The sequence below is a fragment of the Ammospiza nelsoni genome, chromosome 5 (assembly GCF_027579445.1).
Source record: "Ammospiza nelsoni isolate bAmmNel1 chromosome 5, bAmmNel1.pri, whole genome shotgun sequence".
NCBI classification, from domain to species: domain Eukaryota; kingdom Metazoa; phylum Chordata; class Aves; order Passeriformes; family Passerellidae; genus Ammospiza; species Ammospiza nelsoni.
Window position 1 is genome coordinate 23,438,024 of NC_080637.1, and position 27,389 is coordinate 23,465,412.

Below are 27,389 nucleotides of genomic sequence, written 5' to 3' on the forward strand. Positions count from 1 at the left end.
GGGGTTTTCCATTTTTGTGTTTTTTTAAGAAAGAGCCAGGAAAATGGTAGTGTAGTCTTCTGAAAATAGTTGCATGAGGAACTGCAAAGTTTTCAGGAAAGAAAATGGGATGAGTCTTAGTTGTTTGGCACGAATAAGCATCTGTTACAGGTAGGAAGATATGTCACTACTTGGGGACATAAACTGAGCACATCCTTTAGATTAAGATCCTGTGAATCCTTGCAATCTACGTTCTCCTCCCACCAGAGCAGAAGGTGTCAGGCTTTTCTGACACAACAATTCTGCACTGGAAAGGGAAGGAGGAATCTTTTTAATTAGGGCCCTTTTCTATTAACTACTTAAGGAACTGGAAAAAGTTGCAGTAGGCAAAAAAAGGGACTCATAAGTATGTACTTCCTGATAATCAGATCTCTTCCTGGGACTGGAAACAGATTGATCCCACCAGTCAGCTGAACAGCCTAATAACAATCTTAGACACTGTTTTCTCAACTGTAGTGTTCTATACATAACTGAGAAAATATTAAAGCAACAGGTTTTTATTGACTTTCAAAATTAACATACATGTATTTAAAAATTTTCCTGACAAGGTGGTCCATGGATAAGTGTTTACTGCATATTTAATACACAATATATATTGAAAAAAACAAAAACTCCTCCAATGCACTTTAAGAAGAAAAGCTTGAGCCATGCCTTGTACTTCATGTCATTCAAGCAATAGCAAAATCTGCCACACAAAATATTTTTATTCCCTTTTTTTGCAAGCAGCTTTTTCAAAACTTATAACTGCTCAGAGGAAATTAGATTAACACAACATTATGAATATGGGCTTTATCTGTGCTCATAACTACAATCTCAGTAGGAAGAAAAGGCAAAATGTATATTAAAATATACCTAATACTTGATATGATTAATGCAGATCTCCTACATTTGATGAACAGAACTGTTTATGGCATTTTAATGCATATTCAGTATTATTCTGAATAAAAATTGGCCTAGCATTTACCAAACTATGTTAAGTGTACTCTTTCTGAAACATAAAGTTATTTGCCAAAATACCTTGTAATATTATTAAACATGGAATGTAATGAATGCAAAATTATTCTACCACAAGCCACTTGTGGTAAAATATGACAGTGACACAATCTATTGCTTCCCTTGCTAGAAACTCCAGGCAAGAGTCTCCATTTATTATCCTTGATTGTCATGTGTGGCTGCTTAGATGAATGGATTGATGATAGAAATAATCTGTTAAAGTCTCTGTGTCTCAGAGACGTCCCAAACAGTAGAAAAAAGACAATTACAATGACATTTAATATCAAAATTAGACCCCCAAGTTAAGAAACAGAGTAATTTGAGGATATTTTTCTCTGATGAATGATCCAAAATTCACAAAGAAGGAAAGGTTAGTTATAAAACTAGTCCCTATGAAACAGCCAGCAGAAATGGACAGATATGAACACAACATGAGTGTCATCTCCTTTACTTCAAGTATTCTGTAGTTTCCTAAAATTTATAAGAAAGACTGGCCCCAACTTGTTTTTGCAGAACTCAATATTTCATCCAGAGCTTTCTCTGTTACTTGAACTTTTGTAGATGAAACTCTACTTTTTCCAAGTCCACTCCACTGCTCAATGAAAATTTTCTTAAGTCATTATGACACTGATGGCTCCAAAGAGAAATTTTAAATTACATTAGTATTCATCAAAGAGTAGTTAGAATAGTTGACAGAAATTGGGTTGACAGAAATTAAGGTTTCCAACCTTAAAGTTTTATTGACTTGATGCTATAGAGTTGCATTTCTGTTTCCTATTTCCTACTATTTCCTACTTCAAATGAATTAAAATTGCATTTTGCTGGCAGCGCAAAGGCTGAGCATGGCAGATCAGGCCTCACTCTATTTTCACATTACTGCAAGCTAGGAGACACTTGTGAAACAATAGATTTACACTGCTATAAAATTTTGTACGTGGGCTAAGCAAGCAAAAATAACAAGCCTCAGCACCCCTTCTAAAAATGCTTGGAACTCCTGCAATAGAAAGGTCATGTTTTGGAAGACGAGCTTGGTCTTTAGATAAGGTGGTAATGGACACTACAGACCATAAAATCCTCATGGCTGGCATAGTGGCTCACATCCACACATTTGTGACCTCAACATTTGCCTGCTCTAACAATCCCTAAACTACCAACCCAGAAGAAACGCTTATTGCTCCAGGAAAAATAACTTGTTCAAATTTTAGAAGGATGTTTATGATATAGGTGGTTGGTACCATGAAGATGGACAGGATATAGGAAACCTAAATAAAACTTGCAGCATCATTGTGAAGCTCTGCCTTCTATAGTAGCCTCACGCTAAAGATAGAGACAAACCTAAGGTGAAGAATTGTGGGGTCACGATACTCAGAAATAATCCAAGACTACCAATGAGATTGCTGCTTCTTTGGTCACCACAGCCTATGAGGAAATTCTCAATATATTGCATGATAAATCTCTTAGTGAAAAGAACAGCAATGAAGACAGAAGATGACAGTGCTACCTAAACCTGGATCTCAGAGCTATGTATCCATTTCAGAATAAAACCCATTTTTCTCTCTTTAATTCAAATACAAGCACACAGACACAGAGGGAGAAAAAAAAAAAACTAGCTGTTATTTTAATCAAGAGTGCAAAGTACTGAGAAGCCACAGTGGACCTTGCATGTAATTTTTTGTGCAGTAACAGGACAAGACTATCACCAAAGTATGCAAAGAATGAATGTCAAAAATGTTCAGACTTGTGGAACCAATATTTCACACAGGAAATTTAGAAACAGAAAAATACTATTGCTGTTTAGAAAAAAAAAAGGAAAAAATACCTGAAGGGAAAAGAAAAAAAGAGAAGGAAGATTTATTCCTTAGAAACTTCTGTATGTTACTGCAAAATAGCAAAACTGAGATACTGTTTATGATTTAAGACACCCACTTGTCAGTAGCTAGCACACTAAATTGGTAATTGTTCACAAAACCAGCTAAAACATATCTATTGGTTTTACATGTACTGGTAAAAGAGAACTGGGGCCATAAAATACCAAACCCCACAAGTTTTTAGTTTCTCTGTCACATCTCAGTGCATTTAATATCCTTCTGTCATATTATTTATGACTTCACAAAGAAACCAGTTATTTCCCATTATCTCTTCAATAAATAAGTAAAGCAGAGCATGCTGCAGCACTACAATTCGTTAATGAGATGCCTACAAAATCGTCACGGTGTCTGGTCTCAGAAGCTTGCACAGCATCCAACTATTAGAGTTCACCTCATCCCCAAAGAGTAATTGCATTTTTTACACATTGATATGTCCCAACTTGACAGCTGAGACACACATTTCAAAGTGCATTCCATAAAGTAAGTAAACCTTTCCATGACACATTTAATATTTAAAAAACTGAAAATTCTACAAGTGTTTTCTGTTTTCATTAACATTTCCACCCGTCTATCATAAGAATGTTGCCTTTTTTTTTTATAAGGAGAACAGGCCACAACTTCTACCTTGGATTTCATGAGGGAAAAATCTGACACTCCAGCTCCCACTGGTATGAACTAATGTTATAGAAATGTTACATTATATACCATAACACATAACTAAAATCCTGATGTAAAACCTGCTGAAGAAAAAGAAAGCCTTTCCATTAGCTCCTGTGGGCTTTGTCTTCAAACCCAAATGCTGGTAAAAATAATTTCATTTCTACCCATTTATCTATATTACTGCTTAATAAAAAATGCATAGGTAAAAAATGTTCCTTTGTTTTATTATATCAATAAGAGTTTCACAAGTTAAAAGAAACAACCATGAAATGACTTCTACATTTAAAAAGACAAAATATTTACCAATATTTTTCAAATACAGCAAGTACAGTGTTTCCTGTCACTTCTACTGGCCTTTTTTATAACAAGACATAGTGTTCATAATGCATATTTCTTTAGTTTTATTCACTGTAGGTTCTCTCATTTCTTTTCACTGGTTTGTAGTAGGGTTTCATAATATTTGTGTACATTATTTTCTTCTAGCAGTATTTTATATGTTGGAACAAAATTTTCAGTTGTGTTTTCCACTGTTTATTAAATTCACTATCAAGAAAAGAAGATGTAAAACTTCAGAGTTTTTTTATGGTTTTCCTCTATTTACCTCTATTTATTCAACTAGCAGAAAAATATTTACCTGAGACTCTTCATATACATGTACAGAGGCTACTGCACTATAACCGTAATATATTTTTTCTGAGGTGACCTGTTCAATATATTCTGAATACCTTTCTCCTGAGCAAGTTGCTGTCACTCTATTTGAGTGGACATTAGGGAAAAGCACCTTGGGCAAAGAAGCTTGAAAATTAAATGAGGAACAGTTAAATTGCATGAGTTCATTAAACAGAGCAGGACTCCCAAATCTGAACAGGTAATAAAAAGGAATAAAGAGAAATAATTTTTGGCTCTGACATCAGAACCATTTCATTTTGTTCTCCTGAAATGGGATTCAAGTAGAAAGTGAAGACACTTTTGGGGTATGTAGGTTTTCATACATGAGTTAGTATTAAAGCTTGGGTTGCAGTCATTGAGTCTAAAGAGTGATTTACCTCATCTAAAAGTAGAGATATATATTTGAGCATCTCACCTGGGGTAGTACTTAGACACTCCTAAATTAATTTGGTTGGTTTTTTTTTTTTCAAGTACATGATTCAAGGGAAACAGAGAAAAATCGCCGTAATTTACAATAAGATAAGGAAAAAGAAATTTCTTTGGCAGAAAAGGAAATCAGACATAAGATGATTGGTAAAATTTCTGTAAGAGTAAATGTCAGCAAAAAAACTTTTTTAGTCAACAGCCAATCTCAGGCAATAAGGATACAGATACATGTTTATGCACAAAACTCATTTACACATGCTATATGATCACTGTTTAATAAGCCATTTCCTTCCAGGAAACAGTTGTGAATATGCATAAAGTCATTCATGCACTGCATTCGTGTCAACAAAGCTGCAATGTTCTCTGAAATGGAATAACACCCAAGAATAAAATCTATTCTCTCTCAGTCCTTACAGGATTTTCAGTGTATTGGCATTCACGTCTCACATCAGAAAAAAATTAACTGCAAGTTTATTTGTTTTTCATTAAACAAATTATTTGTCTAATGGTTATCATGTATTGGAGGAACCTACAGAAGTGTGATGATCACTAGGAGCAATGGATTTTAATTTGGAAAGGCAAGCAAGCACATAAGTCCATATAATAACCATTGTGCTGTTGCTAAGTCTTAGCCAGTAATTCATTTTAACTGATTGTTTGACAGATTCTTGTTAGAGAAATGAGGGTTTTTTTCTTTATACCTAGTTTACATACAGGACCCAAGAATCATCTAGGTTAGAAAAGTCCACTAAGGCATTGAGTTGAACTGTTAACCCAGCACTGCTGTGTTCACCACTAAACCAAGTCCCCAGGTACCACATCTGCCAGTCTTTACCAGCCCAGGGATGGTGACTCAACCACTTCCCTGAGCAGTCCATTCCAATGCTTGAGCCCTTCCAGTAAATAATTTTTTTCTACGTCCAATCTAAACCTCCCCTGGAACAACTTGAGGCTCTGTGCTATTGTTTGTTACTTAGAATAAGAGACCAACCCCCACCTGTCTACAGCCTCCTTTCAGGTAGTTGTAGAGAGCGATAAGGCTCTCCCCTGAGCCTCCTTTTCCCCATGCTAAACAACCCCAGCTTCCTCAGCAGTTCCTCATGTAACTCACTCTCTAGACTCTTCACCATCTCTGTGGCTCTTCTCAGAACATGCTCCAGCCCCTCAATGTTTTTCTTGTCATTGATATATTAAGTTTTAGCTTTCATATTTTCCAGACTCTGGAATATAGAATATTACTGTGAATTAGAATATAACTCTGAACCTCATATAAAGTGTTACCAAGTTCTCTTCACAGTTTAGTGAGACAAAACAACCCTTTTCCAGCCTGAGAACCGAGGACACCATTGCAGTCTCAGGCCCAAAAAGTGTAAACAACAGGGAATTGAGGAGAGCAATCTGGAAGGATGTGACTGCATAACCTGAAGCTGTAATTGGACAATTAACCCCAAGTTTTGGTCCATTTTGGTAAATGGACCAAAACTTATAAAAGTGTGAAAGCTCGTGATCCAGCATCCATCTTGGGTGGAGCCACGGCCAGGCTCTTGTACTGCCCAAGGTGTATCCTTTGAAGGTCTTTTTAATAAATACCTACTTTATTCCTTTAACACTGTCTAGCCTCTGTTCCAAGTAGCCTCTCAAGGCATCATAGTGAGGGGCCCAGAACTGGACACAGTGCTGCCTTACCATTGCTGAGCACAGTATATGACATTATCCTAATACAGTTATGTTATGGTTTGACACTGGCACAACGCCAGTGCCCCCATGAAAGTTCCCTCTCTCTGGCATCTGCTGTGAGGTGGTACCCGGAAATAAGCAAAGCAGGCTCCTGCTTAAGGAAAAAGGGAAAAAAAAAAAAAACAACACAACTTTATTGACTAAACTACAAAAACTAAACCACAAAGGGGAAAAAAAAAAAAAAAAAAAAAAACCACAAGGAAAATGAAAACTACACAGAAACACTTCCCCCTCCTCCTCCTACCAGATCCCCAGTACATTTACATTTCCCAAAATTATCCACACTCGGTCTGGCACCACCCTTAAGAAAATCAAATCTTCAGCTCATGAAGAGTAGACAAAGTCCTTCCTTGTACCACGGACTTCTTGTCACAATTAGCACCGCCGGAGTCCTGCTATCTCGTGACGTCTCCTTTCCATGCCAAGGTGCTCTCACCACCAGGCATGGGATGGGGCAGAGGCCTGCTTTCAGGGTGGGCCTTTTAAAGGATGCCTCGTCTCGTTCCAAGCAGAGCACACTCTCATCTCTGGGACCTTTGTCCCCCCCATTTCTTCTATACCCCCTGGGGCTGAGGGGTCTCAACACCAAATTCTCCTGGCTCCGAGCCTCCGCTTCCCCCTGCAATGCAGCCTCTGTATCACCAGGAAACAGTCCAAGGATATACAACAAAAGAGTCCAGCAAAATTGCCACTCCATCTTCCCCCATTCCTTCAACATCTCTCTTTCTCTTTGCCAGACCCCCCTACTGGCCTATTTCTTCCTTCATCTTCCACCCTTATCCCTTTCCTAGGAAAGGTAATGGTCCATGAAGTTCTCATTATCCACAAGGGTTAAAAAAGCTCTCCCAGGCCGCTGGGCTGCTCACAGCGCCCCCCCTTCTCCTCCCAGCCCTGCTGCCTGCACATGATATCAAGTTTCAAGGTAACAGTTCCAGCACAGGCTGCATTCTCTCTCCGTCTCCAAAAGGAGGGGGGGGGGGGGGGTAAACAGGTCGCTCGGTGCCCCCTCCACCCTTCCACCGAATCCGGGCCTACCGTAGATGGGCCACGTGGCTTTCCCCTCCCCAGCCCAGCCAGCAACTGGGCCGGGGGAGAGACCCAACTCCTGCCCGCTGGAAATCCCAAGAGGGCTCTGAAGGACAAGAGCCCTGCTTTAAACTCCTTGGGTTTGTGGTCTCAAGAGGCGGATCCAGTGCCCCACTGGTCAAACCAGGTGCTCATCTTAAAATCCAAACACCCATTGGTGACCACAGCAAAAACAACATATCCCAGATGTCCCATTTCCGATCAAACCACGACAAGTTAGCAGGACAATCCCAAAATGCAGGCGGAACTATCAATTCAAATGTTCTTTATGCCAGAAGAATAATGAGGAGATGTAATATATGACACATTTTTCACAGACTATTTCAGTAAACAGATCAACCAAGAGATAAAACCTTTATTGCTCTAAATAGCACTGTTATACCAGTCCAAAATTAGCTACATCAGGCTCTGTCTGTCATGTTCTCTTATGATATTAATGCATGATATACTTTCAAGGTTGTCTGAAAGCTTCTGTGAGTTAGCAAGGCTTTTGATAAGTCAACGAAAAAAATACCAACTTGTTCTCCTTTTAGCTGTAAGAAACTGAGCAAATTCTGTACTCCCATTGTTGATTATGACTATTTCTGTGAAATACTCAAGGTAGGATCTCATCTATGACTCAACATCTGTATTAGCCCCATAATTCTCATCCATATTACAGAGGAAATGCTGTATAATTTACTTCCCATTAAGATTTTCCTGATAAAAACCAGATAAACCTGTTACATCAGAAGTTGGAATGTACTATCTTACTGTTTTCCTGCTGATGAAACTATGCTTCAAGTACATTTAATTAAACTCTATAATTTGTTTTTCTCACCCTGTATCTGAGAGCAATACATTCATTGGAAGAATGCCTATTAACATTCCCATGGGTCTGGGATAAAATCCTTACAGTTTGACATAATTCAAAAAAGTAATTGTTGTCCTGGTCAATATCTTTCTAGAGGTTTTTATACAAAAGCTTGATGCAAAGCCCTCTCAGGTCAAACCAAAGACTATTTGATTTCCATGGGCTTTGGATCAAGTGAATAGCACTAAATCCTGCAAGGCATTCAGGGACCCACAGATACCTCAGCATTTATGCACCTTACATTGAAATTTTTATTACATTTTTGTGTTCTGCAGCTGACAAAAGTTCTCATCACCTTGTAGATTATGACCTTTTATTACATAAATAGCTGAAGAAAGTAAGAGTTGTAAGAACTACTTGTGACTTTAAACCATCTGTTTTCCTGTTTGCACAGTATTCAAGCTCTATGATATTCTTGGAGACTCTGAACCTTTAATTAAGGTACTTAACAATAGCTATTAATGAACCCATTGTCCACAATTCTTTAAGAAGTTTTTAGGGAAAAACCCTATCTTCCTAATCTAAGCTTGATCGGACCCACAGCTAAGTTATTTCCATTAACTGAGAACATGAGAGGGGGAGGTGAAGGAGATGAATTAGTGTAAAACTAAAGCCCTGTCTGTGGCTGAAAATTAATGACATGGTTAGGACATAAGCAAAGGCAAGAACACCATGGTACTACACCAGTTATACCATCAGCAATCTGTAATTTCTACCCAAGGTAGAAGTTTTATCCTTTTTCTTTGATGTGCACTGGTGGATATCTTGCCATTAATTTTTCTAATTGTTTTTTTGAGACAAAAAAATTGGACCAGTCATATTTGGTTTATAGCCTCTCACCATTAAATGAAATTGTTCTTTTATGAATGAAATACTTTTCTGAAAGTATTCTCCGTTCCACGAATGGATGAAAAGTCAAAATAGCTTTGAGCTGAAATCCCAAAAGCAATTTGAATCAAACAAGCCAAATGTTTTAGGCTTTTGTTCTACATTTCTAAAAGAAAATGCATAAAAAGTAAGTGGGCTTCATTAATGTATTTTTGGAAACAGGAAATTCATAAATTATATTTTCCAACTATATTTTACTTTTATCAAAATCTCACATAAGAAAAAAAGTTCAAAGACCCCTGAAGAGATTTTCTATTACCTTGCAATTGCAAAAGCTCTTGATGCTTCATTGTGAAATTTTGAGAGGAAATAGGAGGTTTCTTTGGGAAAAAGTTTTAGATATTTATTTGAACATATTCAACTTATTCTGATATTATCTTAGAACCACAGAACACTATGGGTTGCAAGGGACTTTAAAGATTATGTAAATCTAAACCCCCAGCCTTTGGCAGGGGCATCTTCCACTAGACCAGCCCCATCCAGACCCGAACACTTCCAGGGATGGAGCATCTAGAACCTCTTTGAGCCACCTGTTCTCATGCCTCATTGTCCTCCCAATAAACAATTTTCTCCTACCATCTACCTAAATATCTCCTCTTTTAGTTTAAAACCATTCCTCCTTATCTTATCACTATATGTCCTTGTAAAAATTCAATTCACTCTCCCTCATTTTTATAAGGTCTTTTAGGTACTGGAAGGCCACAAAAAGGTCTCCCTGGAGTCTTCTCCAGGCTGAACAACGCCAACTCTTCCTGCACTGTCTTCATAGGGGAGGTTCTCCAGCCCTCTGATAATCTTTGTGACCCTCCTCTAGACCTTCTCCAACAGGTCCATGTCTCTCTTGTGCTGAGGACTCCAGAGCTGGATGCAGCACTCCAGGTGGGTCCCACCAGGGTGGAGCAGTGGGGCAGAATCCCCTCCCTTGCCCTCCTGGCCATGCTGCTTTGGATGCAGCCCAGGATGCAGCTGGCTTTCCAGGCTGTGAGTGCACAGTGCAGGCTCACCTTCAGCTTTTCATCCATGAGGACATGACATGGATGAGTCCACCCTTCAAGTCCATGCCTGATCAATTTGGAGATCAGAATGTTGTATGGGACCACGTCGAAGGCCTTACAGAAGTCTAAGTAGATAACATTGGTCTGTCTTCCCCTGACGACTGTCACAGTCACTGCATCACAGAGAACCACCAGATTGTTCAGGCACAATTTTCCTTAAGAAAGCCATGTTGGCTGTCCTAAAATACCTCCTTGTGTTCTATGTGCCTTAAAACTACTTCCATAAGGATTTGCTCCACGATCTTCTCAGGCACAGAGGTAAAGTTCACCTTTAGGAGGATGTGGTTCCCTACACCCTTCTTTCTTTCCTTTTGGAAAATAGGAGTGATATTTCCTTTTGTCTGACTGCAAAAGTTGTCAGCTTTTTTATAATTCTCTGATCAAAGTCAGTAACCATAATCACTAAAAGTTACCAGTTTTTATATTACAGTAAAGAAATCTTGTGAACAGGTGTATTTTTCTTTATCTCACACCACAAATCTGTTGTAGTGAACCTGCCTGAAGGACCACAGTACATTGGAGAGTTAATTGATTCACATAACAGTGAAACCCAGCAAGTATAGCAGACCATGCTAAATTTCCATGCTAGCCTTCAGGCTGTGCTCTGTTGTACAAACAATTGTCTTCAGGATAAACCTGCCCAGATCACTGTAAGATAGGATCCTGCAGGTAACTCAGTACTGCTGATTACACCATCTGTACGACCTTGCCTTTATCTAAGAGTGCAGCAAGAAGTTATCATTAAAATATCCTTTTTAAATAGAGTTGTTTATTACAATAAATAAATAAAATTATTTTATACTACAAAGAACCAAAAGAGAGATCTCTGCATGCACGGGCTCTATGCAGCATGTTGTGAAGAAATCCCCCCAACCCATCCAATGCTAAGCAAATGCACAGTTCCCAGCATCTGAAGGGGTATGAGATTGACTTGATAACTATATTCCTCTTTATGTTATTAAAACATCTGTTTTATTAAGTCATTTGTTGTTGTACCTTCCTTGCCAAGATTCAGGAAAAATCCTGCATCTTCACTCTCTCCCCTCACATCCCAGCACTCCATCCTGGTGCAGAACACCAGCCACTATCAGGCTGCTTTACTGAAGGACTAACAACTCAGTTTTTGACATCATCTATATCTATTTCTCTCTAGCAAACTAGTTACATAAATAATTTCTCTGCAGACTGGCTTCATAGGTCCCTGCTCTCAATTTGTTTTGAAAGGCAGAGAAAAAGGGGTTGGCATAATAAAAATATAACCCCAAATCTCAGAAGTATGTAAAAAAATTGTCTTCATACCAGGATTTGTTCCAAGGACAACTTAGAAGTAACCAAGAAGCTTAAGAAAGAGTTTCTTTTCCATCATTATCATCACTCTTCTAGCTTTTCAAAAGCATTAGGTTGAACTGCAAATGGGAGGAGAACTATTTTTAAAAAGTATTAAATCAAAACTGTTACCCAAATTATGAAATAACCACTGTTTCCCCTCAAAGGAGAAGCAATGTTTTGATAGTTAGGTAGGATAGCACTTTTTTAAAAAACTTTTTTGGAAATTTATGATACAGCCGGCCAGTGAAGGGAGGATAAAGGAGGAAATATTGTTTCTTCTGTAGTTCATTAATCTCTTTTCACAGACACAAAAAAATTAATATGCCACTTAATGCATAAAAGAGCAAAATTTCATGAACTCTTACATACACAAAAAAAAGGAACATACTGAAGGAAATGTTATTTCACACTTGTAAAGAACTCTACTAGCTGGCAAATTTGAGATTTGCTGTTCTGGAAAAGCAGATCATGAAGACAAACTAAAATGAGTTAAACCAAATCTTTGTTGATAACAGGATTTCATACCGAATTACAGAATTCCCTTACCAGAGAGATTGGTATGATTTGCAGAGAAGTGAACAAAGTTCAGAAGGAAAATGAGAAAGACATAAACTCTAAAGCAGCTTTGACCATACTACCCTGTCATGGCTTTTAAGGTTCTGTAGTACCTCAGTCTGGAGGCAGCTTTAGAGAAAATTATAGTTTTTTAATTGAATTAAATATGAAAATTATTTCGACAATGAGTAGAGTGTCCCTGCTGAAATTTATTGCAGTGTGCCTCCAAAATTTTCAGTCTGCTTCAGAGCTATGTACTGGCAACGCCTAACTGCAGTCTAGAGCTCTGAGACCTCCTGGAGGAACAGTGGCATGGGGGGATATGTCTGACACATCTCCTTTGGGACACTTAGAAATGAACACTGCTGAAACAGCTAACAAGCCACCATGTGGCTTGGTCTTGACATTTCCCATTCAGAAGAACAGAAACAGTTTACCACCCTTTGAAGGGTATCAAGGTATTCAAGCTCTCCATATCTTAAATCACAAGCATTGCTATTTGAAGAATGACGTCTTTCCTGCAGAAAATTAAAGCGAATACTTAAATTTTATTTCAAATTTCTAGAGACTTCTTCTAACACAAGCATTAAATCTCTTTTTTCTTAAAATTTAAAATTTTTGTTGTATTGTTTGGAAAAGGACAAAAGATTGGCAAAAGCACTGAAGTGGTCTTCAGGGTTACACAAAGCAAGAATATTCTGAGTTCAAATGTAGCAGATATGTTGCCTTTTTAGTGAAGTGGGAATTGCCATCAAATGCCAAGCATGTATTCTGCTATGATCTTTGAAAGGAATATGCTATGAGCCTTTCACAATTATATAACTTGGGAATAAGGAGAGTTGATCAAACCAACTACCCACAGAGCTTAGGATTTATCTCATCCGTTTCCACTTGGTATTTAGTCTCTAATAATTATAATATATTTCATTTATACTCAGTGCAGAGGAATGAGCACATCCAGATGCCTGCTTCTCTTCATTATCTCCTAAGTGAGAAAAGGATGACTACTTCAGAACTATTTAACTTTTGGAGGAGTAAGTTAAGACCTATAAATATCTCCCAGAGATAGTAAGCAACTGGCAGAGAAATAAGTTGGAATTCCACCTCCAGATTTTTCCATAATAATTCTATTGTACAGCATGTCCTATTTGTCTCCTTTGAAATAGTTTTATGTTCTGGTTGTCTTCTTTAAAAACCACACACCTAAGATCTGATCTCTGAATTCTATACCTATATCCTTCCACACAGAGACTGGAAAATGAACTATGTACAGACAATATGAAAGGTTTATTTAAGGAAACTTTTCTGTTGCATTTGGATTTGTTTGCTTTGAAAACAAGGGGACCTCTGAGAATAGCTAGTGAGCTAGGAAACAGGTATCAGAAAGTATATTAAAGCAGAAGATACACCACTGAGAGAGACTAAAGAGTCTCTAAACCAATCTGTTTTCAGCCTTTTGATATATTTCAAAACCATTTATGTGGATCTAAATCCATATTTCCATCCATTTTTCTGTCCAGTATTCCAGATAATCTGTCGCTTTTCTCTGTATTTACTTAATTTGTTTGCAGAGACATTGGAAGCAGCACACACTAAATGTTGTTGACCACATAGAATAATAGGGAAAGCTCACATGCAGTCTGGAGAAGTGTAGCAAGACCCCAGAACTCTTTGCTATTGCATGGCCCAGCACACTGTAAATGCACTCTGTGGATGACTGCCTGACAGACATTGTGCTGTACTCATGGTGTGAAGAGGGCTCAGGGCAGCCAGTTGCCAGAAGGAAGCAGCATCCAAAGGGATTTGGGCAGCTCACTCCAGGCACTCTTCTCTGTCTTGTAGAGACCTGAAACAAAACTGGTTCCTTTCTCCCCCTCCACAAGCAGGATTTTATCTTGCATGTCCACTGTTGCACAAAGATGTCTATATTTTAAAATCATTGGTCATCTGTGCCAGACACAAGAAGTCAGCAGCATCTCCAGCCTGCAGCTGTGCCTGTCCCCAGAGCAGGAGGGAGCCTGGCACAGCTCTGGCAGTGCAGCAGAGGCTGAGCTGTGCTGAAGGGCTCACCAGCACGACCAGCAACACTGCTATTGCTTCCTCCATGAATTATTTAATGCACTAAACTTTGAGAATTTGAAGCTTTGCAGGAAAGAAACTGTAGGCTAAAGGAATGATGACAGTTGCAGCCTTTCAGCAGCTGCAACTTCTCCAGTGATTTGACTGTGATGGGATGTAGGGAGAGAGGTGTCAGAAGTAGCACATGGTCTGAGAAGGACAGCATACATATCCCATATTACCTGGGGATTTTTTTGTAAGGAGATTCCTTTATAAAATTTAACTCTAAAACTTGCCACCTTTTGACAGATACTGTAGGCTGATTATTGTGTTCACAAGCAAATCAGATAAAACTTGAGATTCCCTTTAACTTGGAAAATAACTAATACTGAGCATGTCAAATCATTATGCCAGTCTGTGGACAGATTTACTCTAAACTCTCTGTCTGTGGGAAAGCTCCAATTTGTACTCTTTCAAGCTTCCATTCAGATGCTAAAATAGCAAATTCTGCCTAAATTCTCACAGTCTAGAGTTTACAATATTGAAAGTTTCACTTTATATACATACATATGAAATATATACAAGAGACAGCTCCAAGCATAGTTCTTGCTAAGTGTGTGAGAATAGGTGTACATACTCTGTTTGCCCAATTCTCCTGTCTCTAGTCCATTATATCCATGTTTCAAATTTGATTTCATCAACTGATGTAAAAAAATGCATCAATTACAAACCAAACCAAAAAGTTTAGAAAAACTAAAAATTCTCAATTCTAGAAGTGGTACAAGATATTGTGGTATTTATGTTACAAAGAGTTAAAAAGAGCTGTTACTAAAGATTGTTTGATACTGCTGTGTCTTCAATAGAAAGGCCACAATTCTTAACCTGTTGCATACCAACAATGAAGATGCCCTAAACCAAAAAAGTATATAGGCTCTTCACAATCAGATTTGGAAAACTTCTCCAACCTCTGTGCTTTTTATTCCTCTGTAGGAAGGAGAGTTGGGAACCAGCGTGTTGCAGCTGTCATCCACCATGTCAAAGAGCATCAATTTTGTTCCTAAGCAACTCTGCACAGTGCAGTGGTTGCTGCCCAGAGCTGATAAGGATGCTCAGGGAATTGTTAAGTGGCTGCAAGGGGAAGAGATAAAAGTTACAGAAAATGAAAGTAAGGCCACTAACACAATAATAAAACTCCTCTTTTGGGCTATAAAAAAGGAGTATATGAATAGTAACAACAATGGAAAGTTAAGGATCCCACTCACATTACATATGAGCTCATACAGAAACCTCTCTTGATTCATCTTACTGAAAGAAGCAGCGAGTTAGGATGCAAAAGACACATTCGGACTGAAAGCTATTACACAATCCTAAATTAATTCCTTCACAACCTTACAGTCTAACACTCAGCCATTTACAGGGAATGCCTGGATGGCTAAGCTTTCAAGTGATAATTTGAAAGACTGCTCTCTGTGCATTGGCCAAAATATTTTGAGAATCTGCCAGTATAATTCATAGAAAAAAAATCTATATCTCTGGATACACATTTGAAAAAGTTAAGGTTTGGCCTCAAAATATTTTTTTATCCAAAATAATAATTAATTAAAGCATGTTAATGTGTTATCCTAAAATTAGGCTACTACAGATACCATTAAGGAGATTCACTTCTTAATTGTACTTAATTTTAGATTAAGTTACTTCTTAATCTAAAATTAATTCTCTTAATCTAGAAGATTTAAACTGTAGTGAAACATGCTTAATTTATTTTAATTTTCCACAGTACTCAGAGTAATTAAATAAAATCCTAGAAGTTTATACTGCCTTTTGTTCTATAAGAAGTCTTAGCTAAGGACACTGAGCCTTCAATAATCAAACAGCTAAATTTATTTCTACAGATACATATTTTATAATATTTCTGTTTTAATGAGGATATTGGAACAGATCATATTTTAGAAAAATATACAAGTGTTCTCAATATTGGGATTTTTTTTTTCATATGTTATTTTTTGATATAAAGCCTTAGTGCAAGTGATAGCAAGTACAGAACTGAGCTAGACACCATCCGGTTAAATCAGGGCACAAATCACAATGCATCCTCAAGGAGAAAGAACTGTGATATAAGATGCTTACCTCAGGAAATAATTTTTTTTTACAAATAATCAAGAAAAAAACAGGAAAATCTGATTTAAATATGCTTCATTTAGGAACAGAGATTAAGGTAAAAATTAACTAGCAGAACTGCAGACTCTGCTTACAAAGTTTATATTAAGAGAAACACAAAGGCAGGGAAAGTACTTCTCAAACCTCCTACATATATCTACAAGCAGTTTCCCTTTAAAAATCAAATAGACACAAAATAAAAGTGTTTTCCACCAGACTAGAGAAGGGGATGAATTTTCAGTGGTCAAAAATGAGAATTAACTTTTACCTTTTCTTACCACACATCAGCATCTTAACAAACTTACTGTGTATATGCTAAATATGAGACCTATTGAAACCAATAAATCCTCAGACTGCATGTTTATTTGAAAAATGGAATCACCTACCTGGCATTGTTTCATAATTTTTCACACTGTTTCTAAAAATGCTTCTATTAATAATATCTACATGTTATAGCTTCCATTTCTTACACATCTTTTCATGTTGAACTCTTGGTTTGAAAACCACAGAGACAGAAAATTAGGATCAAGAAATGTACTCCTTGGATAATTTACATTACTCTTTCAGTTACCCTTCTTTTTTTCTTGAATTACTCATTCCTCTTTCCTAAGCATACCATAAACACACCATTCTTATCTCCTTGCTACAGTATTATATAAAAATAGGGCATATTCTATTTTAACAAAACCTGAACCCTAGCAGAATCCATTTGATTCTGATAGGGGCATTTGATGCTGCCTCTGGGACATACCCAAAATCTGAGTACAGTATTCTATACTTATCCTAGAAGTTACTCCTGTGCACCTGTTTTCTGAGGTGACTGGGTTCCTAGCTTCAGCTGCTCTCCTTTGTGTTTCCAACACCCAAGCTTCTTCTGACAATTCAAGATGAATGCCTATCTTCATCTTCAGACACACAAATGCCTTTAGATTCTTCCTTGTATTGTTTGGGCCCTATAAATGAATGAACCCCAGATATGAATCTTGATTTCTCAGTTAAACCAATCAGATCAAAGAAACCAGTAACACAGATGAAACTGAAAAAACAGGGATCAAATGCAAACTACTATTCCTAAATACTTTAAATATGTTAAATTTTACTTTGTTCAAACCATCTTTTGAGGTTTTTTAGCAACCTCACATTTTCTCTAATTGAAGACTCATGCTCTAATTAAGTACATTTACACAGTAGCTCCTAATGCTTTCACCTTCAGGATGGAAATCTGCAGATAAGGAACAACACTGCACAGTGGAATATAAGAAATGAAACTACTTTTCTAAACACAAAAATACAATTGCTTATATGACTGATATCATTGTATCTTTAATAATCAGAAAGATAGCAGTATTTTACTGTTTTATTAGCTTTTGTCAATGCACTTAACTACAAGAATTTGAACTCATGGTAGTAGGAATGGTGTACTGATAACTAGGTGCATTAAGATGTATTTCCTAATAATGCATAAATTGTGTCTATGCTGCTATGAGAAAAGGAGTGCAGTCTCATTTGAATTATAATAGAGATGAATCCTGTTAGATTTTATTCTTTTTATGCATTGATCACATGATCTTCATAGGTACTCATGTTTAAACCTGAGCCCTCAAAAGTCAGATACCTGAATAAGTTTTTGTCTCCAGGATTTTTCTGCAGGGCACTCATACCTGTTACACATCAGATGGTCTAGTCAAAAGCATTATTTTTTATTTCATCTCAAATCACATGTATTTAACTCTATGCTGTGAATACAATGTAAATTTCATTGTGTACTTTGGTGAAAATTGATTTTTTTTTGTCAAAACAAACCCCAGGATTTTACTTCACAAGACATTTATAAAACATTGCCAGAGACACGAGTAGATCAAAATCATGTGCTTCATAAGAAAAGATATTAAGAAATAGTGGTAGAAATTAGGGCTCCTAACTGTGTTAGGAGTTGAAGTCCAAGCATGGTGACTATTATTGTTCCAGGAAGTGTAGGGTAGAGCTATAATTTTAAAGTACTGCCAATATATTCAAAACATTTTCTCCACCACATAATCAATTCAGAAAAAGAAAAAAAAAGTCTTAAAGACTATGTCTTCCAGAAAAACCTGTGCTCCTATCTATTGCCCAATAAATGATAGATTCAGAAATATACAGAATCTTTCCCATCACTCTGTCAGCTCTGTTGTCAGGTTTCTAATGAATACAATTTCTGTATTTCTAATTTATACTCCCTCTTTAGAACGATCTATAATCTTAACCCCTGATGAACCAGATTCTTCTATAATTAGCTTACTATGATGAATACTATGAAATTCTGCCAATGGAATATAATGTCATAAAAAATCAAGTAAAAGGAGTAACTCACTAGACTGTCTTTCAAATGTCTGAAAACTTAATTGTCACTCTGAAGTTGCAAGATGTTCTGAACTTATTTTGAATAGTCGCTTTATTTCTGTGGTATTTATGTTCCCCTCTTCAGAAATACAGTTTCCATTTCCAGATATTTTTTTGCATGGCAGGCACTATTTCTAATACTGTATTCATAGATTTATGTGTCTTTTATATTGCAAATTTTTCATTTTAGACAAAGGCACAATGATGTGAGTCACGGATTGTCATCACTCAGCTTGAACTTCTTGGGTTTGATCACTTAAAGATTTTACTAAAATGACAGTATTCACTGATGATTACTTGAATGATAGGCCCTAGTTAATAGATCAGGCACTAGTCATAATTACTCTCTGAGATGATTAGTTCTGCTGTACTAAGAATATTTCTATGCTACATCCAGGTCCACAGTAATCTAATTGTTCTTATTCTTGTCTCAAAGTAACAAAAAGGAAACAAAATTCCATCTGTTTCTACCAAAGGAGCAAATACATTAGATCCTGAGCAGAAAGATCTTTTTGTTAAGCACCACCTTCATGTTCTTCATAACTGAACTAAGGAAGTTCAGGCTCAAGACAAATGAGTGAAACAAGCTAAGTCCTTTTCTTCTAAGAGATTTTCAGGATTTTTTTTTGAAGATGAAAGCTGGTCCCCAGTGCAACTAAATAAGAATACAATTACTCTGCTCTCTGTCAAGCAACAACAGCCCAATACAATTTCAGTAATCTTTTTGTTACAGAACAAAGAAATTTTTTTTACTGCTATCAAAATGACCCTTAGTATAACAGATTCTCCCTGGAGCCCTTTTTGAATCTCTAGTAATGTACTTTGAAGGTGATCACAACTACACTTTGTCCCTCCTCTGTTATATAGGCTAAATGTCTCTGCTGTGAAGAGAAAATAGTTTGAGACATCAAACACATTTGTAAAATACAAAATCCACTAGGTTGTATATAAAAAGACAAAAATAGAAAAATTCTATTTGAAACTGGGTTGAAAATATCAAACAAAAAATGAATGAGCAATATGTATGTACAAGATACAGCAATAATACTCTAACTTTGTGAATCTCTACATTTGTAACACTAATCATAAGAATATATCCAAACTTTTAATGAAATTTTTCATAAAACAAAGATTTTGAATTTTGTTTTCTCTTGTCAGATTTTACTAAACTCAATTTTTTTATTAGAAGTTCTAAAGAGATTATTTCAAACTAAAATGCAGAGACTATAAGGAACTAAACACGCTGAAAATGGCACAGTGGTGAGAAAAGAGAATATGTGTAGTATTTCAGAAAAAAAGTGATGATGTGGAAATTTTATGATGCTCATAAGGAAAAATCTATCAAACAAAGGTCAGAACAAAAGATCTGTTCTGAGGAAAGTTCAGGTCAAATGAATGACAATGATGATAAACTAAAGATTTGATGTAGTAGTGAAGGATGAATTAGGAATCTGGAAAAAAGGAGCAGAAGAAAAAAAAATGAAGCCAGCAGAGTCTTACTACAAATGTTAACCTTATCTTGAAGAAGGGAGGAAAGGTGTCAATCAGTAGACGAACCCCAACCATGAAAAGTCCAGGAAGTGGCAGATGGAACAAATAACGGAAAAAAGAAATAGATAGAATACACCCATAGTAATGAAAAAAGAATGAAAAAAGGACTGAAGATGGCAAAGAACATGAATGTGCAGGAAAAGGAAATACTTTGCTCTCTTCCCCCGTTCACTGTTTGAGGCTTTCTGTTATCACATCTAGTCATCTGTTTATTATAAAGTCTTCAGAGAATTTGATATATCTTAAGTGGGTTTCCTCACACATTATGGGCTATAATAACAAATAATGAAAACAAATATTTGCTTTATCTTTTCTGAAAGACACACCCCTAGTTTTACAATGAAAGCAAATAAATGGGTAGTCGAGTTTAAGCCTCCCTTCATGAAGTACTCTGCTCATCCTGAAGCATGGTGTGACTTGATAAAGCTACTCAATGTAAAGGCTGTAAAAATAGAATTTTAATATAGCAGTGAGAGTGCTTTAAAACTACTCACAGAAGAGCACTAGGTTCCTTATTTAAGGTGTAATATCTTCATAAAACACAAACTACACCATAGCTCTGGCTGACTTGGGAACACACAATATCCTTACACCATCAAAACCTTACCAGCTATTCCAGCTTATTTGCTGGCTCCTGACGGGGCAGATGGAAATTTATTAGATTGCCATGATATAAGGTGACAGCAGAAAGTGACAGAACTGTCATTATGGGTGTAGATGTTCACAAGCCCCTGTGGAGGTCTGCCAGTCAAGTTCAGTAGACTTGAGCTCTTCTCTCTGTCATCTTCACACTAACCTGATACTTGACCTCTATGCTTTCCACTATTATCTTGGATCTCCATAAAACATTTTGCGACCTCTACCAATTTTTTTCTATTTTCTCTTCCAACTTCTACTTAACTTCTGCTATGATTAATCCTGAGAAAAGACTAGTTTGAAGTTTAAAATCAGACAGTTCAGTTTTTGGAAGTGTGCATGCTGTTTTTCTAGAGGCACCCTCCTCTTCTCTTTCTCTCTCTGCCTTTATTTTTCTCATGTTCTCTTTTTTCCTTTGCTCCTTTCTTCCCTTCTTTTCATTTTTTTTCAGCTCTTTCATGTAAAATTTCCAGGTACATGTACTACTTGAGCTGAGCAGTGAAGAGCAGTTAATAGCTGGAATATCCTTGGAGGCAAAAATATAGTAGTATTTGAAGTCACTAGCACTCTGCAAAGGAAAATGTAATCTATGTTTTTTAAAGACACTTTAATTGCTCAGCAATCATGCAGAACTGAGAAATATAGCTCTGCTTTCAAGGTAATAACTCCCTAAATTGCAAAGGTCGCTTACTCAATACCCTTGCTATCTAGAAAAATATGACAATGACACCAAGACTCAAAAACTCAATTTTATGTTAATCTATTATTCACTATTAGCTTTCATGAATTTTTGTAGTATTTCACATATCCTGCTGTGTGCTACTGTCATTTAAAACATAAAGACTTCATCAAGCTTTGTTTCTAAATGGGAGAAGTTGTTCCTATTGAGTCCATTTATACACCCCTGATTCAGCTAAAACTAAAGTTAAAATGAGCAGGAGCTCTGTATTAGTAAAGAGGTGGTAAGCTTTAGCACATCGAAAAGGTATCAGTACTAATTACAATCAGCTTCCACTGACCCTTGATGCTTTTCCCTATAACTTCTCTCTCCTTTTGAGTAATTATTCCATCAACTAAAAAGATTTCAAAGCTTTTATTATGCTAATTTTAATAAATTATTCACATATATATATTTAACATTTAAATATAATCTTTACAAAGTTATCATGATGCTATTAAAAGGACATAATCTAGCTAATGCACTGATTAAAGATTTCATAAAAGTTGGAGATGTCTGTCATATCTGAACCTGTATCATACATGAACTCCTGAGGGTGAGATTTTGGATCTCTGTTCAACCTGCTCAAAACTTTTTCTGTTCAACTACCTTGAAAAAAGGAGTCAAGCGTGAGAGGATTCTCTTCAACCCTTTATGTTCCACTTGGGACCAAAATACAGCATCACTGTATGCTTAAGAAGAGGATCTTAGGTTCAATTCAAAGGGATTTGAGATTATGTTCAAATTACAGCAGTAGTTTTGAAGATTTTGCTCATAGTAATACTTCAAAACCTGGAATTACAGAATACTACTCATGTAGAGTGTGTGTGTGTGTGTGTGTGTGTGTGTGTGTGTGTGTGTGTGTGTGTGTGCCAAAGAAACAAACAAATCATATCAACACTAGCTGTGATACCATACCTGTGCAATAATCAGTTGCAATTTGGGCACAAAACAAGTTTCTGTTCAGTACCATGGACAAGTGCTTTCCACATTGTGCATGAGCATGGAAACAACTTACTCAGAAAGTACACTTTGTTACCAAAAAAACCATACATCAGCTTCTGTTTATTTTATATTAAAGTATCAGTCTATTCTTTCTTGAAAACATCACTGTTCTAATTTAAAATAATGGTTAAAAATCATTATCAGAAAATACAGGAATATGGATCTAGTTACCATGCCTAACTTGTTTCTTCTGCTAAGTGGGCCCCTCCATTTGTCATCAGCAAGAGAAAATTAAAACAAAAAACCACCCAGGAACCTAAAAGGCGGGTTAAAATCCCCAAAGCTCTTGTCACTCCTTTTTAGCATAACTTGCCCTTACAAGAAGTATGAAATATTTACTATGCACTATATTTATCTTCATTTGTTATATCACACTGAAGATAAAAGCCTTGTATAAAAAATGGTGGCTTAAGACATTCCTTTTATCTTTTTCAATATTTTGTATGCACGTTTCTCAAGTAAATTACTATCGCACATAATAAATCAAGTTTTTCATAATAGTTTAATAATGCACTTTCATTTTGTTAAATTTAAAAGTTATACATGCTTCATAAATCTCAACAGTCCCAACAAGATATGGCAAAATGCTAATAAAATGATGGGCTTGGCGTTAATGAAAGTGCTAAGTTTGTCATTTAGTATCTGTAATTATTAAATTGCTGGTCAGTTTGCAATGAAACAACAAATTTTCAGTTTCATAGATACTATCCAACTCAAAATCAAGAATAGGGAAAAAATTTTCATCTCAAATTAGTCAACCTTCTAAATCCCGGTTGTAACTACAGAAAAATGCATTTTATAACTTGGTGCAGAGAATCAGCTGATACAATCAGACACTGGTATCAGAGACTTCATAAAATATACTCTCTCTCGTATTTCCATTTAAATTCATTGCATTCTAATGTCAACAGTGACACTTTTTAACCCCTGTTCTCTGAAAGAAATTGTACTGCCACTGGAATTGTTTAAAGACACATGCTTGATGTGTCATATGTCTCACACTTCCTCAGATCATTTTCCAGAGTGTGTCACCAGTCAATGTAGCTTGACACTCATAATTTAAAAGTTATAGGTCCATGAAAATCAAAGGAAATGTGTTCAGTGTCTTAAATAAAATCACAAATATGTATTTTTTTGCAAAGACAAGATACTATTTTCATGAAAATAAACAAACTCAATATCCAGGTCTACATCAATACAAGACTTAAAACAAAATGGCAGACCCACATACTGATCAAATTAAAAGCTTGCACTTTGGTTCTCCTTATAAACATTAATAATTTAGCAACACTGTAACAGGGCCTGCCAGCAAAGACAGTACTCCATTAAAAATCCACTGATAACTCACACATACTCATAAAATATTCCAATTTCACTGTCCAAAACCAAAGAGTTTCAAGACTTTTTTGCTTTGTTTTGTTGTTTGCTTTTTCAGGTTTTTTGCAGTTTTTGGATTTGGGTTACTTTAATTTCAGCAACGTTGTTACATCTCTTAAACATGTAAAACATCAAGAAGGAAGTCACAAGTCGTATTCTTAAAGTTCTGTAACAAAAACTTACCCTCACACATTTTTCTATCACCATATTTTTTTTAATTGAGTATTTTTCCGTTCATGCCAATACACTTGTTGAAATGTTGGCTGTAACCAAACACCAGCTGCACTTACCCCAGTGTTGTCATGGTGACGATGGTGTACCAGAAGGCTGCAGGGATGCTGGTGAACTTGCTGGCTGAGGAACCCTTCTCTGCATAGTACATGACTGTGGCAAAGATGATGATGGCCATGGTGAGTGAGAAGAGGAGGAAGCCTAACTCCGAGGCACAACTTTTCAGTGTGTAGCCCAGGATGCGCAGACCCTGTGAGTGGCGGGAAAACTTAAAGATCCTGAAGACACGAAAGACTCTTAATGTCACAAAAGCCCCACTGACATCCTCATTATCTGTCATCACCAGGCCAATGTAATACGGCATAATGGCCACCACATCAATGATACTCATGACACTGCGCACGAATTTGTAGCGACTAGGAGCGGCCAGCAGACGTAGGAGATATTCAACTGTGAAGATCATGACACAGGCAGTATCCAGACAGAAGAAAGCCACGGCATACCGCTCTCCACAGGGCAGCTCTTTGATGCGACCCGGGCTTACCCCACAGGGCACTGTCTCCACCACGTTGGCAATAACAGAGACGGCAATGAAGAAACCAGTGACATAGTAGAAGACCAGAGCGAGGGTACTGGTGTGTGGGTTTTCAAAGGCCCGCCACATCCTCTGACGAGCTGTCATTGAGGGTAGGGAGCTCTCAGGTACGTGATCCGTATCAGCATCATCCTGCAGGCGCTCAGCATTCTCACGCCGGCGATCCTTGTACTCCTCGTAACAGCAGTCACCAATGATCTCAGGGATGATGCCAAAGAAGGCCAGCTCCTCATCGTAAGCTGAAATGCACTCCTGGCGGGGATAATGAAGCTTCCCGGTACGGTAGAAGTTGAGAATGTGGCGGAAAATGTCAGGGTCCCGATCAAAAAAGTACTGCTGTGTCTCAGGGTGGTAGAAGAAGTCCCGCTCTGAACTGCCCAGCAGAGTGTCAGGGTAGCGCTCTAGGGTGTCCAGCCATGTCTGGAACTGGATGCCACTCACATTCAGCACAATCAGAGAGTCCTGGCTTCGCTTTCTCTCCTGCCGTGGAGCAGCTGGCATGGGACCAGAAGCCACTGGCATCCATCCTATGGCTGCTGCCCTGGCAAAGGGTAACCAAGCTGCTACACCTGCCGCCATGGTTCCAAACACCTATTACAGCTAAGGGAGTCAATCTAGAGGCAGTTCTGGTCCAGCCACTAAAATAGAGAAGGAAAAGAAAAATACAAATTCTCACACATTCTTGAGGCAGCAGGATTTCTGAACATTTTTGTGATATTCAGTATTAACTGACAACCTTTTTGCTTCCTTTTTTTTTCCTCCACCTTTTTATCCCAGAATATGCTTTCCAGGCACTGGTCGCACTGTTAAGACAATAAATGAGGGCACTTGGAAATCCCTGTATTCAAAGCAGCCTCTCTAACAGCCAGATCCTTCGGATATAAGGTCTCCATTCGAGCCCCCTGGATGGAAGCAACAGTCCTCAAGTCGCTACCCCCTGGAGCCGGCTAGTAGCTCTAGTGCAGCTGTGCAGCCACCTGGAAGGAGATTTTCCTCCGCGCGCGATGCAGCCGGTCCCCCCGCCCGCCCCTCCTCCGCTCGCTCCCCGCCCGCCGCCGGAGCCGGGCCGCGGCACCAGCGGAGCCCTCCCGGGCGGCCGCAGCGGAGCCGCCAACGCCGCCGCCGCTCGCCGTGAGGGGCGGAGGGGATGGGCCCGGCGGGCCGCCCCCCTTCCCGGCGGCAGCCCCGGAGCAGCGGCGCGAAGAATCCTCTCCCTGACCTTTAATCGCCGTCCGGGAACTCCCCCAGACCCCGGCTAGGGGCTGGGGGAGCCGGCGGGGCAGGGGGAGGAGCTCCGGGCGGCAGCATTAAACTTTAAGGCAAGTTTTCCGTGCAGGAAATGCTTTGAAGGGCAGAGGGATGCCGGGGCTGGGGCGCCGGGAGCGGGGAGCGCCCCACAGAGCAGGAGCGGGCAGAGCGGGGCTCTCCCCCGGACGGAGCATCAGGGCACGGACAGGGGCAGATCTGCGGCGAGGAGACCGGGGTCGGGGAGAGCCCCCGCGGTCCTGGCGGGGGCAGGGGCGGGGGCTTTGGAGACACATGCGGTGGGTGGGCTGCACGGGGCATCCCCGGGAGCGCCCGGGCGGGCGGCGAAAGGCGAAGCCGAGGGAGGCTGGCTGCGGAGCGGGAGAGGGGCAGGAGCTCCCTGGCGGCGGGGGGGCGCGGGGCAGGGGTGCGGGTGCCGTAGGGCTCGGCGGTCGGTGGTGGATCATGCCCCCCCCCCCCCCCCGTACCCCCGCCTCCCTCCTCTCGCCCCTTCCCCTCGGCTCAGTTCTCCAATCGCTCCAGACGTGCCCAGCCTGCGGCACCTACCTGTGAAAGTCTGGCGAGAGCGCTCAGTTGCATAGAGACTTTTGGAAATACGGGCTCTGCCGCTAGATCTCCGCGCCCCGCCGGGAACGGCGGGGAAGTAGTTGCTCCTGAGAAAGCTTGATCGCATCCAAAGGGACATCGATAATAAGGCTTTCCCCCACCCCCACCCCCCTCCGCCACCGCCGAGCGCCAAGCAACAAGTTCAAGGGGTGGGTGGGGGGAAAAAAACAACGTAATCGCGCCTGGCAGCTCTTGGAGCACGTCCTTGCGGGGCGCGGATCCTGCGGCGCGGGGCCGCTGTCAGGCGCGGCTGCGGCTGCGGCCGCTGCCCCTGCCCTGCCGCGGGCTGCGGGCGGCAGCGGCGAGGCCCTGGCGCGGCCGGGGGCGGGGAAGGGGGCTTCCCGCTGCCTCCCCCAAGGCGGGCGGGCCATGCCACCCCGCCGCGCCACCGCCGCCCGCGGGCGAGGGGCGCATGGGCGGGCGGCGGTGCGGGCGCGGGGAAGCGCGGGGCGGGTGGGCAGGACATCGCTCCGCGGGCGAAACAAAAGGGCTGCGGGCAGCCGCGCCGGCGGCGGCAGGGCAGGCAGGCAGGGAGCGCGGCTGTGCCTGCGTCGGGGTGTGTGCCGGTGTGTGTGCCGGTGTGTGTCTCTGCGGGGCCGCGATCGTGCGGTCCAATCTCTCCGCCGGCAGCGCCGCACAGACCCTCTGGAGT

The 27,389-nt window shown here is 39.4% G+C and overlaps 1 protein-coding gene across 1 annotated transcript in view; it reads right to left on the reverse strand.

Moving 5' to 3' along the window:
- The window catches only part of KCND2 (potassium voltage-gated channel subfamily D member 2), a 265,273-nt gene extending 238,379 nt beyond the window's left edge, over positions 1 to 26,894 (reverse strand). The window contains exons 1-2 of the mRNA XM_059473113.1: positions 26,678 to 26,894; positions 24,330 to 25,503 (exon numbers count right to left, since the gene is read on the reverse strand). Of these exons, the coding sequence (XP_059329096.1) occupies positions 24,330 to 25,444 (1,115 nt within the window). The 5' untranslated portion in view covers positions 25,445 to 25,503; positions 26,678 to 26,894. The remainder of the gene's footprint in view (positions 1 to 24,329; positions 25,504 to 26,677) is intronic.
- Between the last annotated feature and the right edge of the window lie 495 nt (positions 26,895 to 27,389).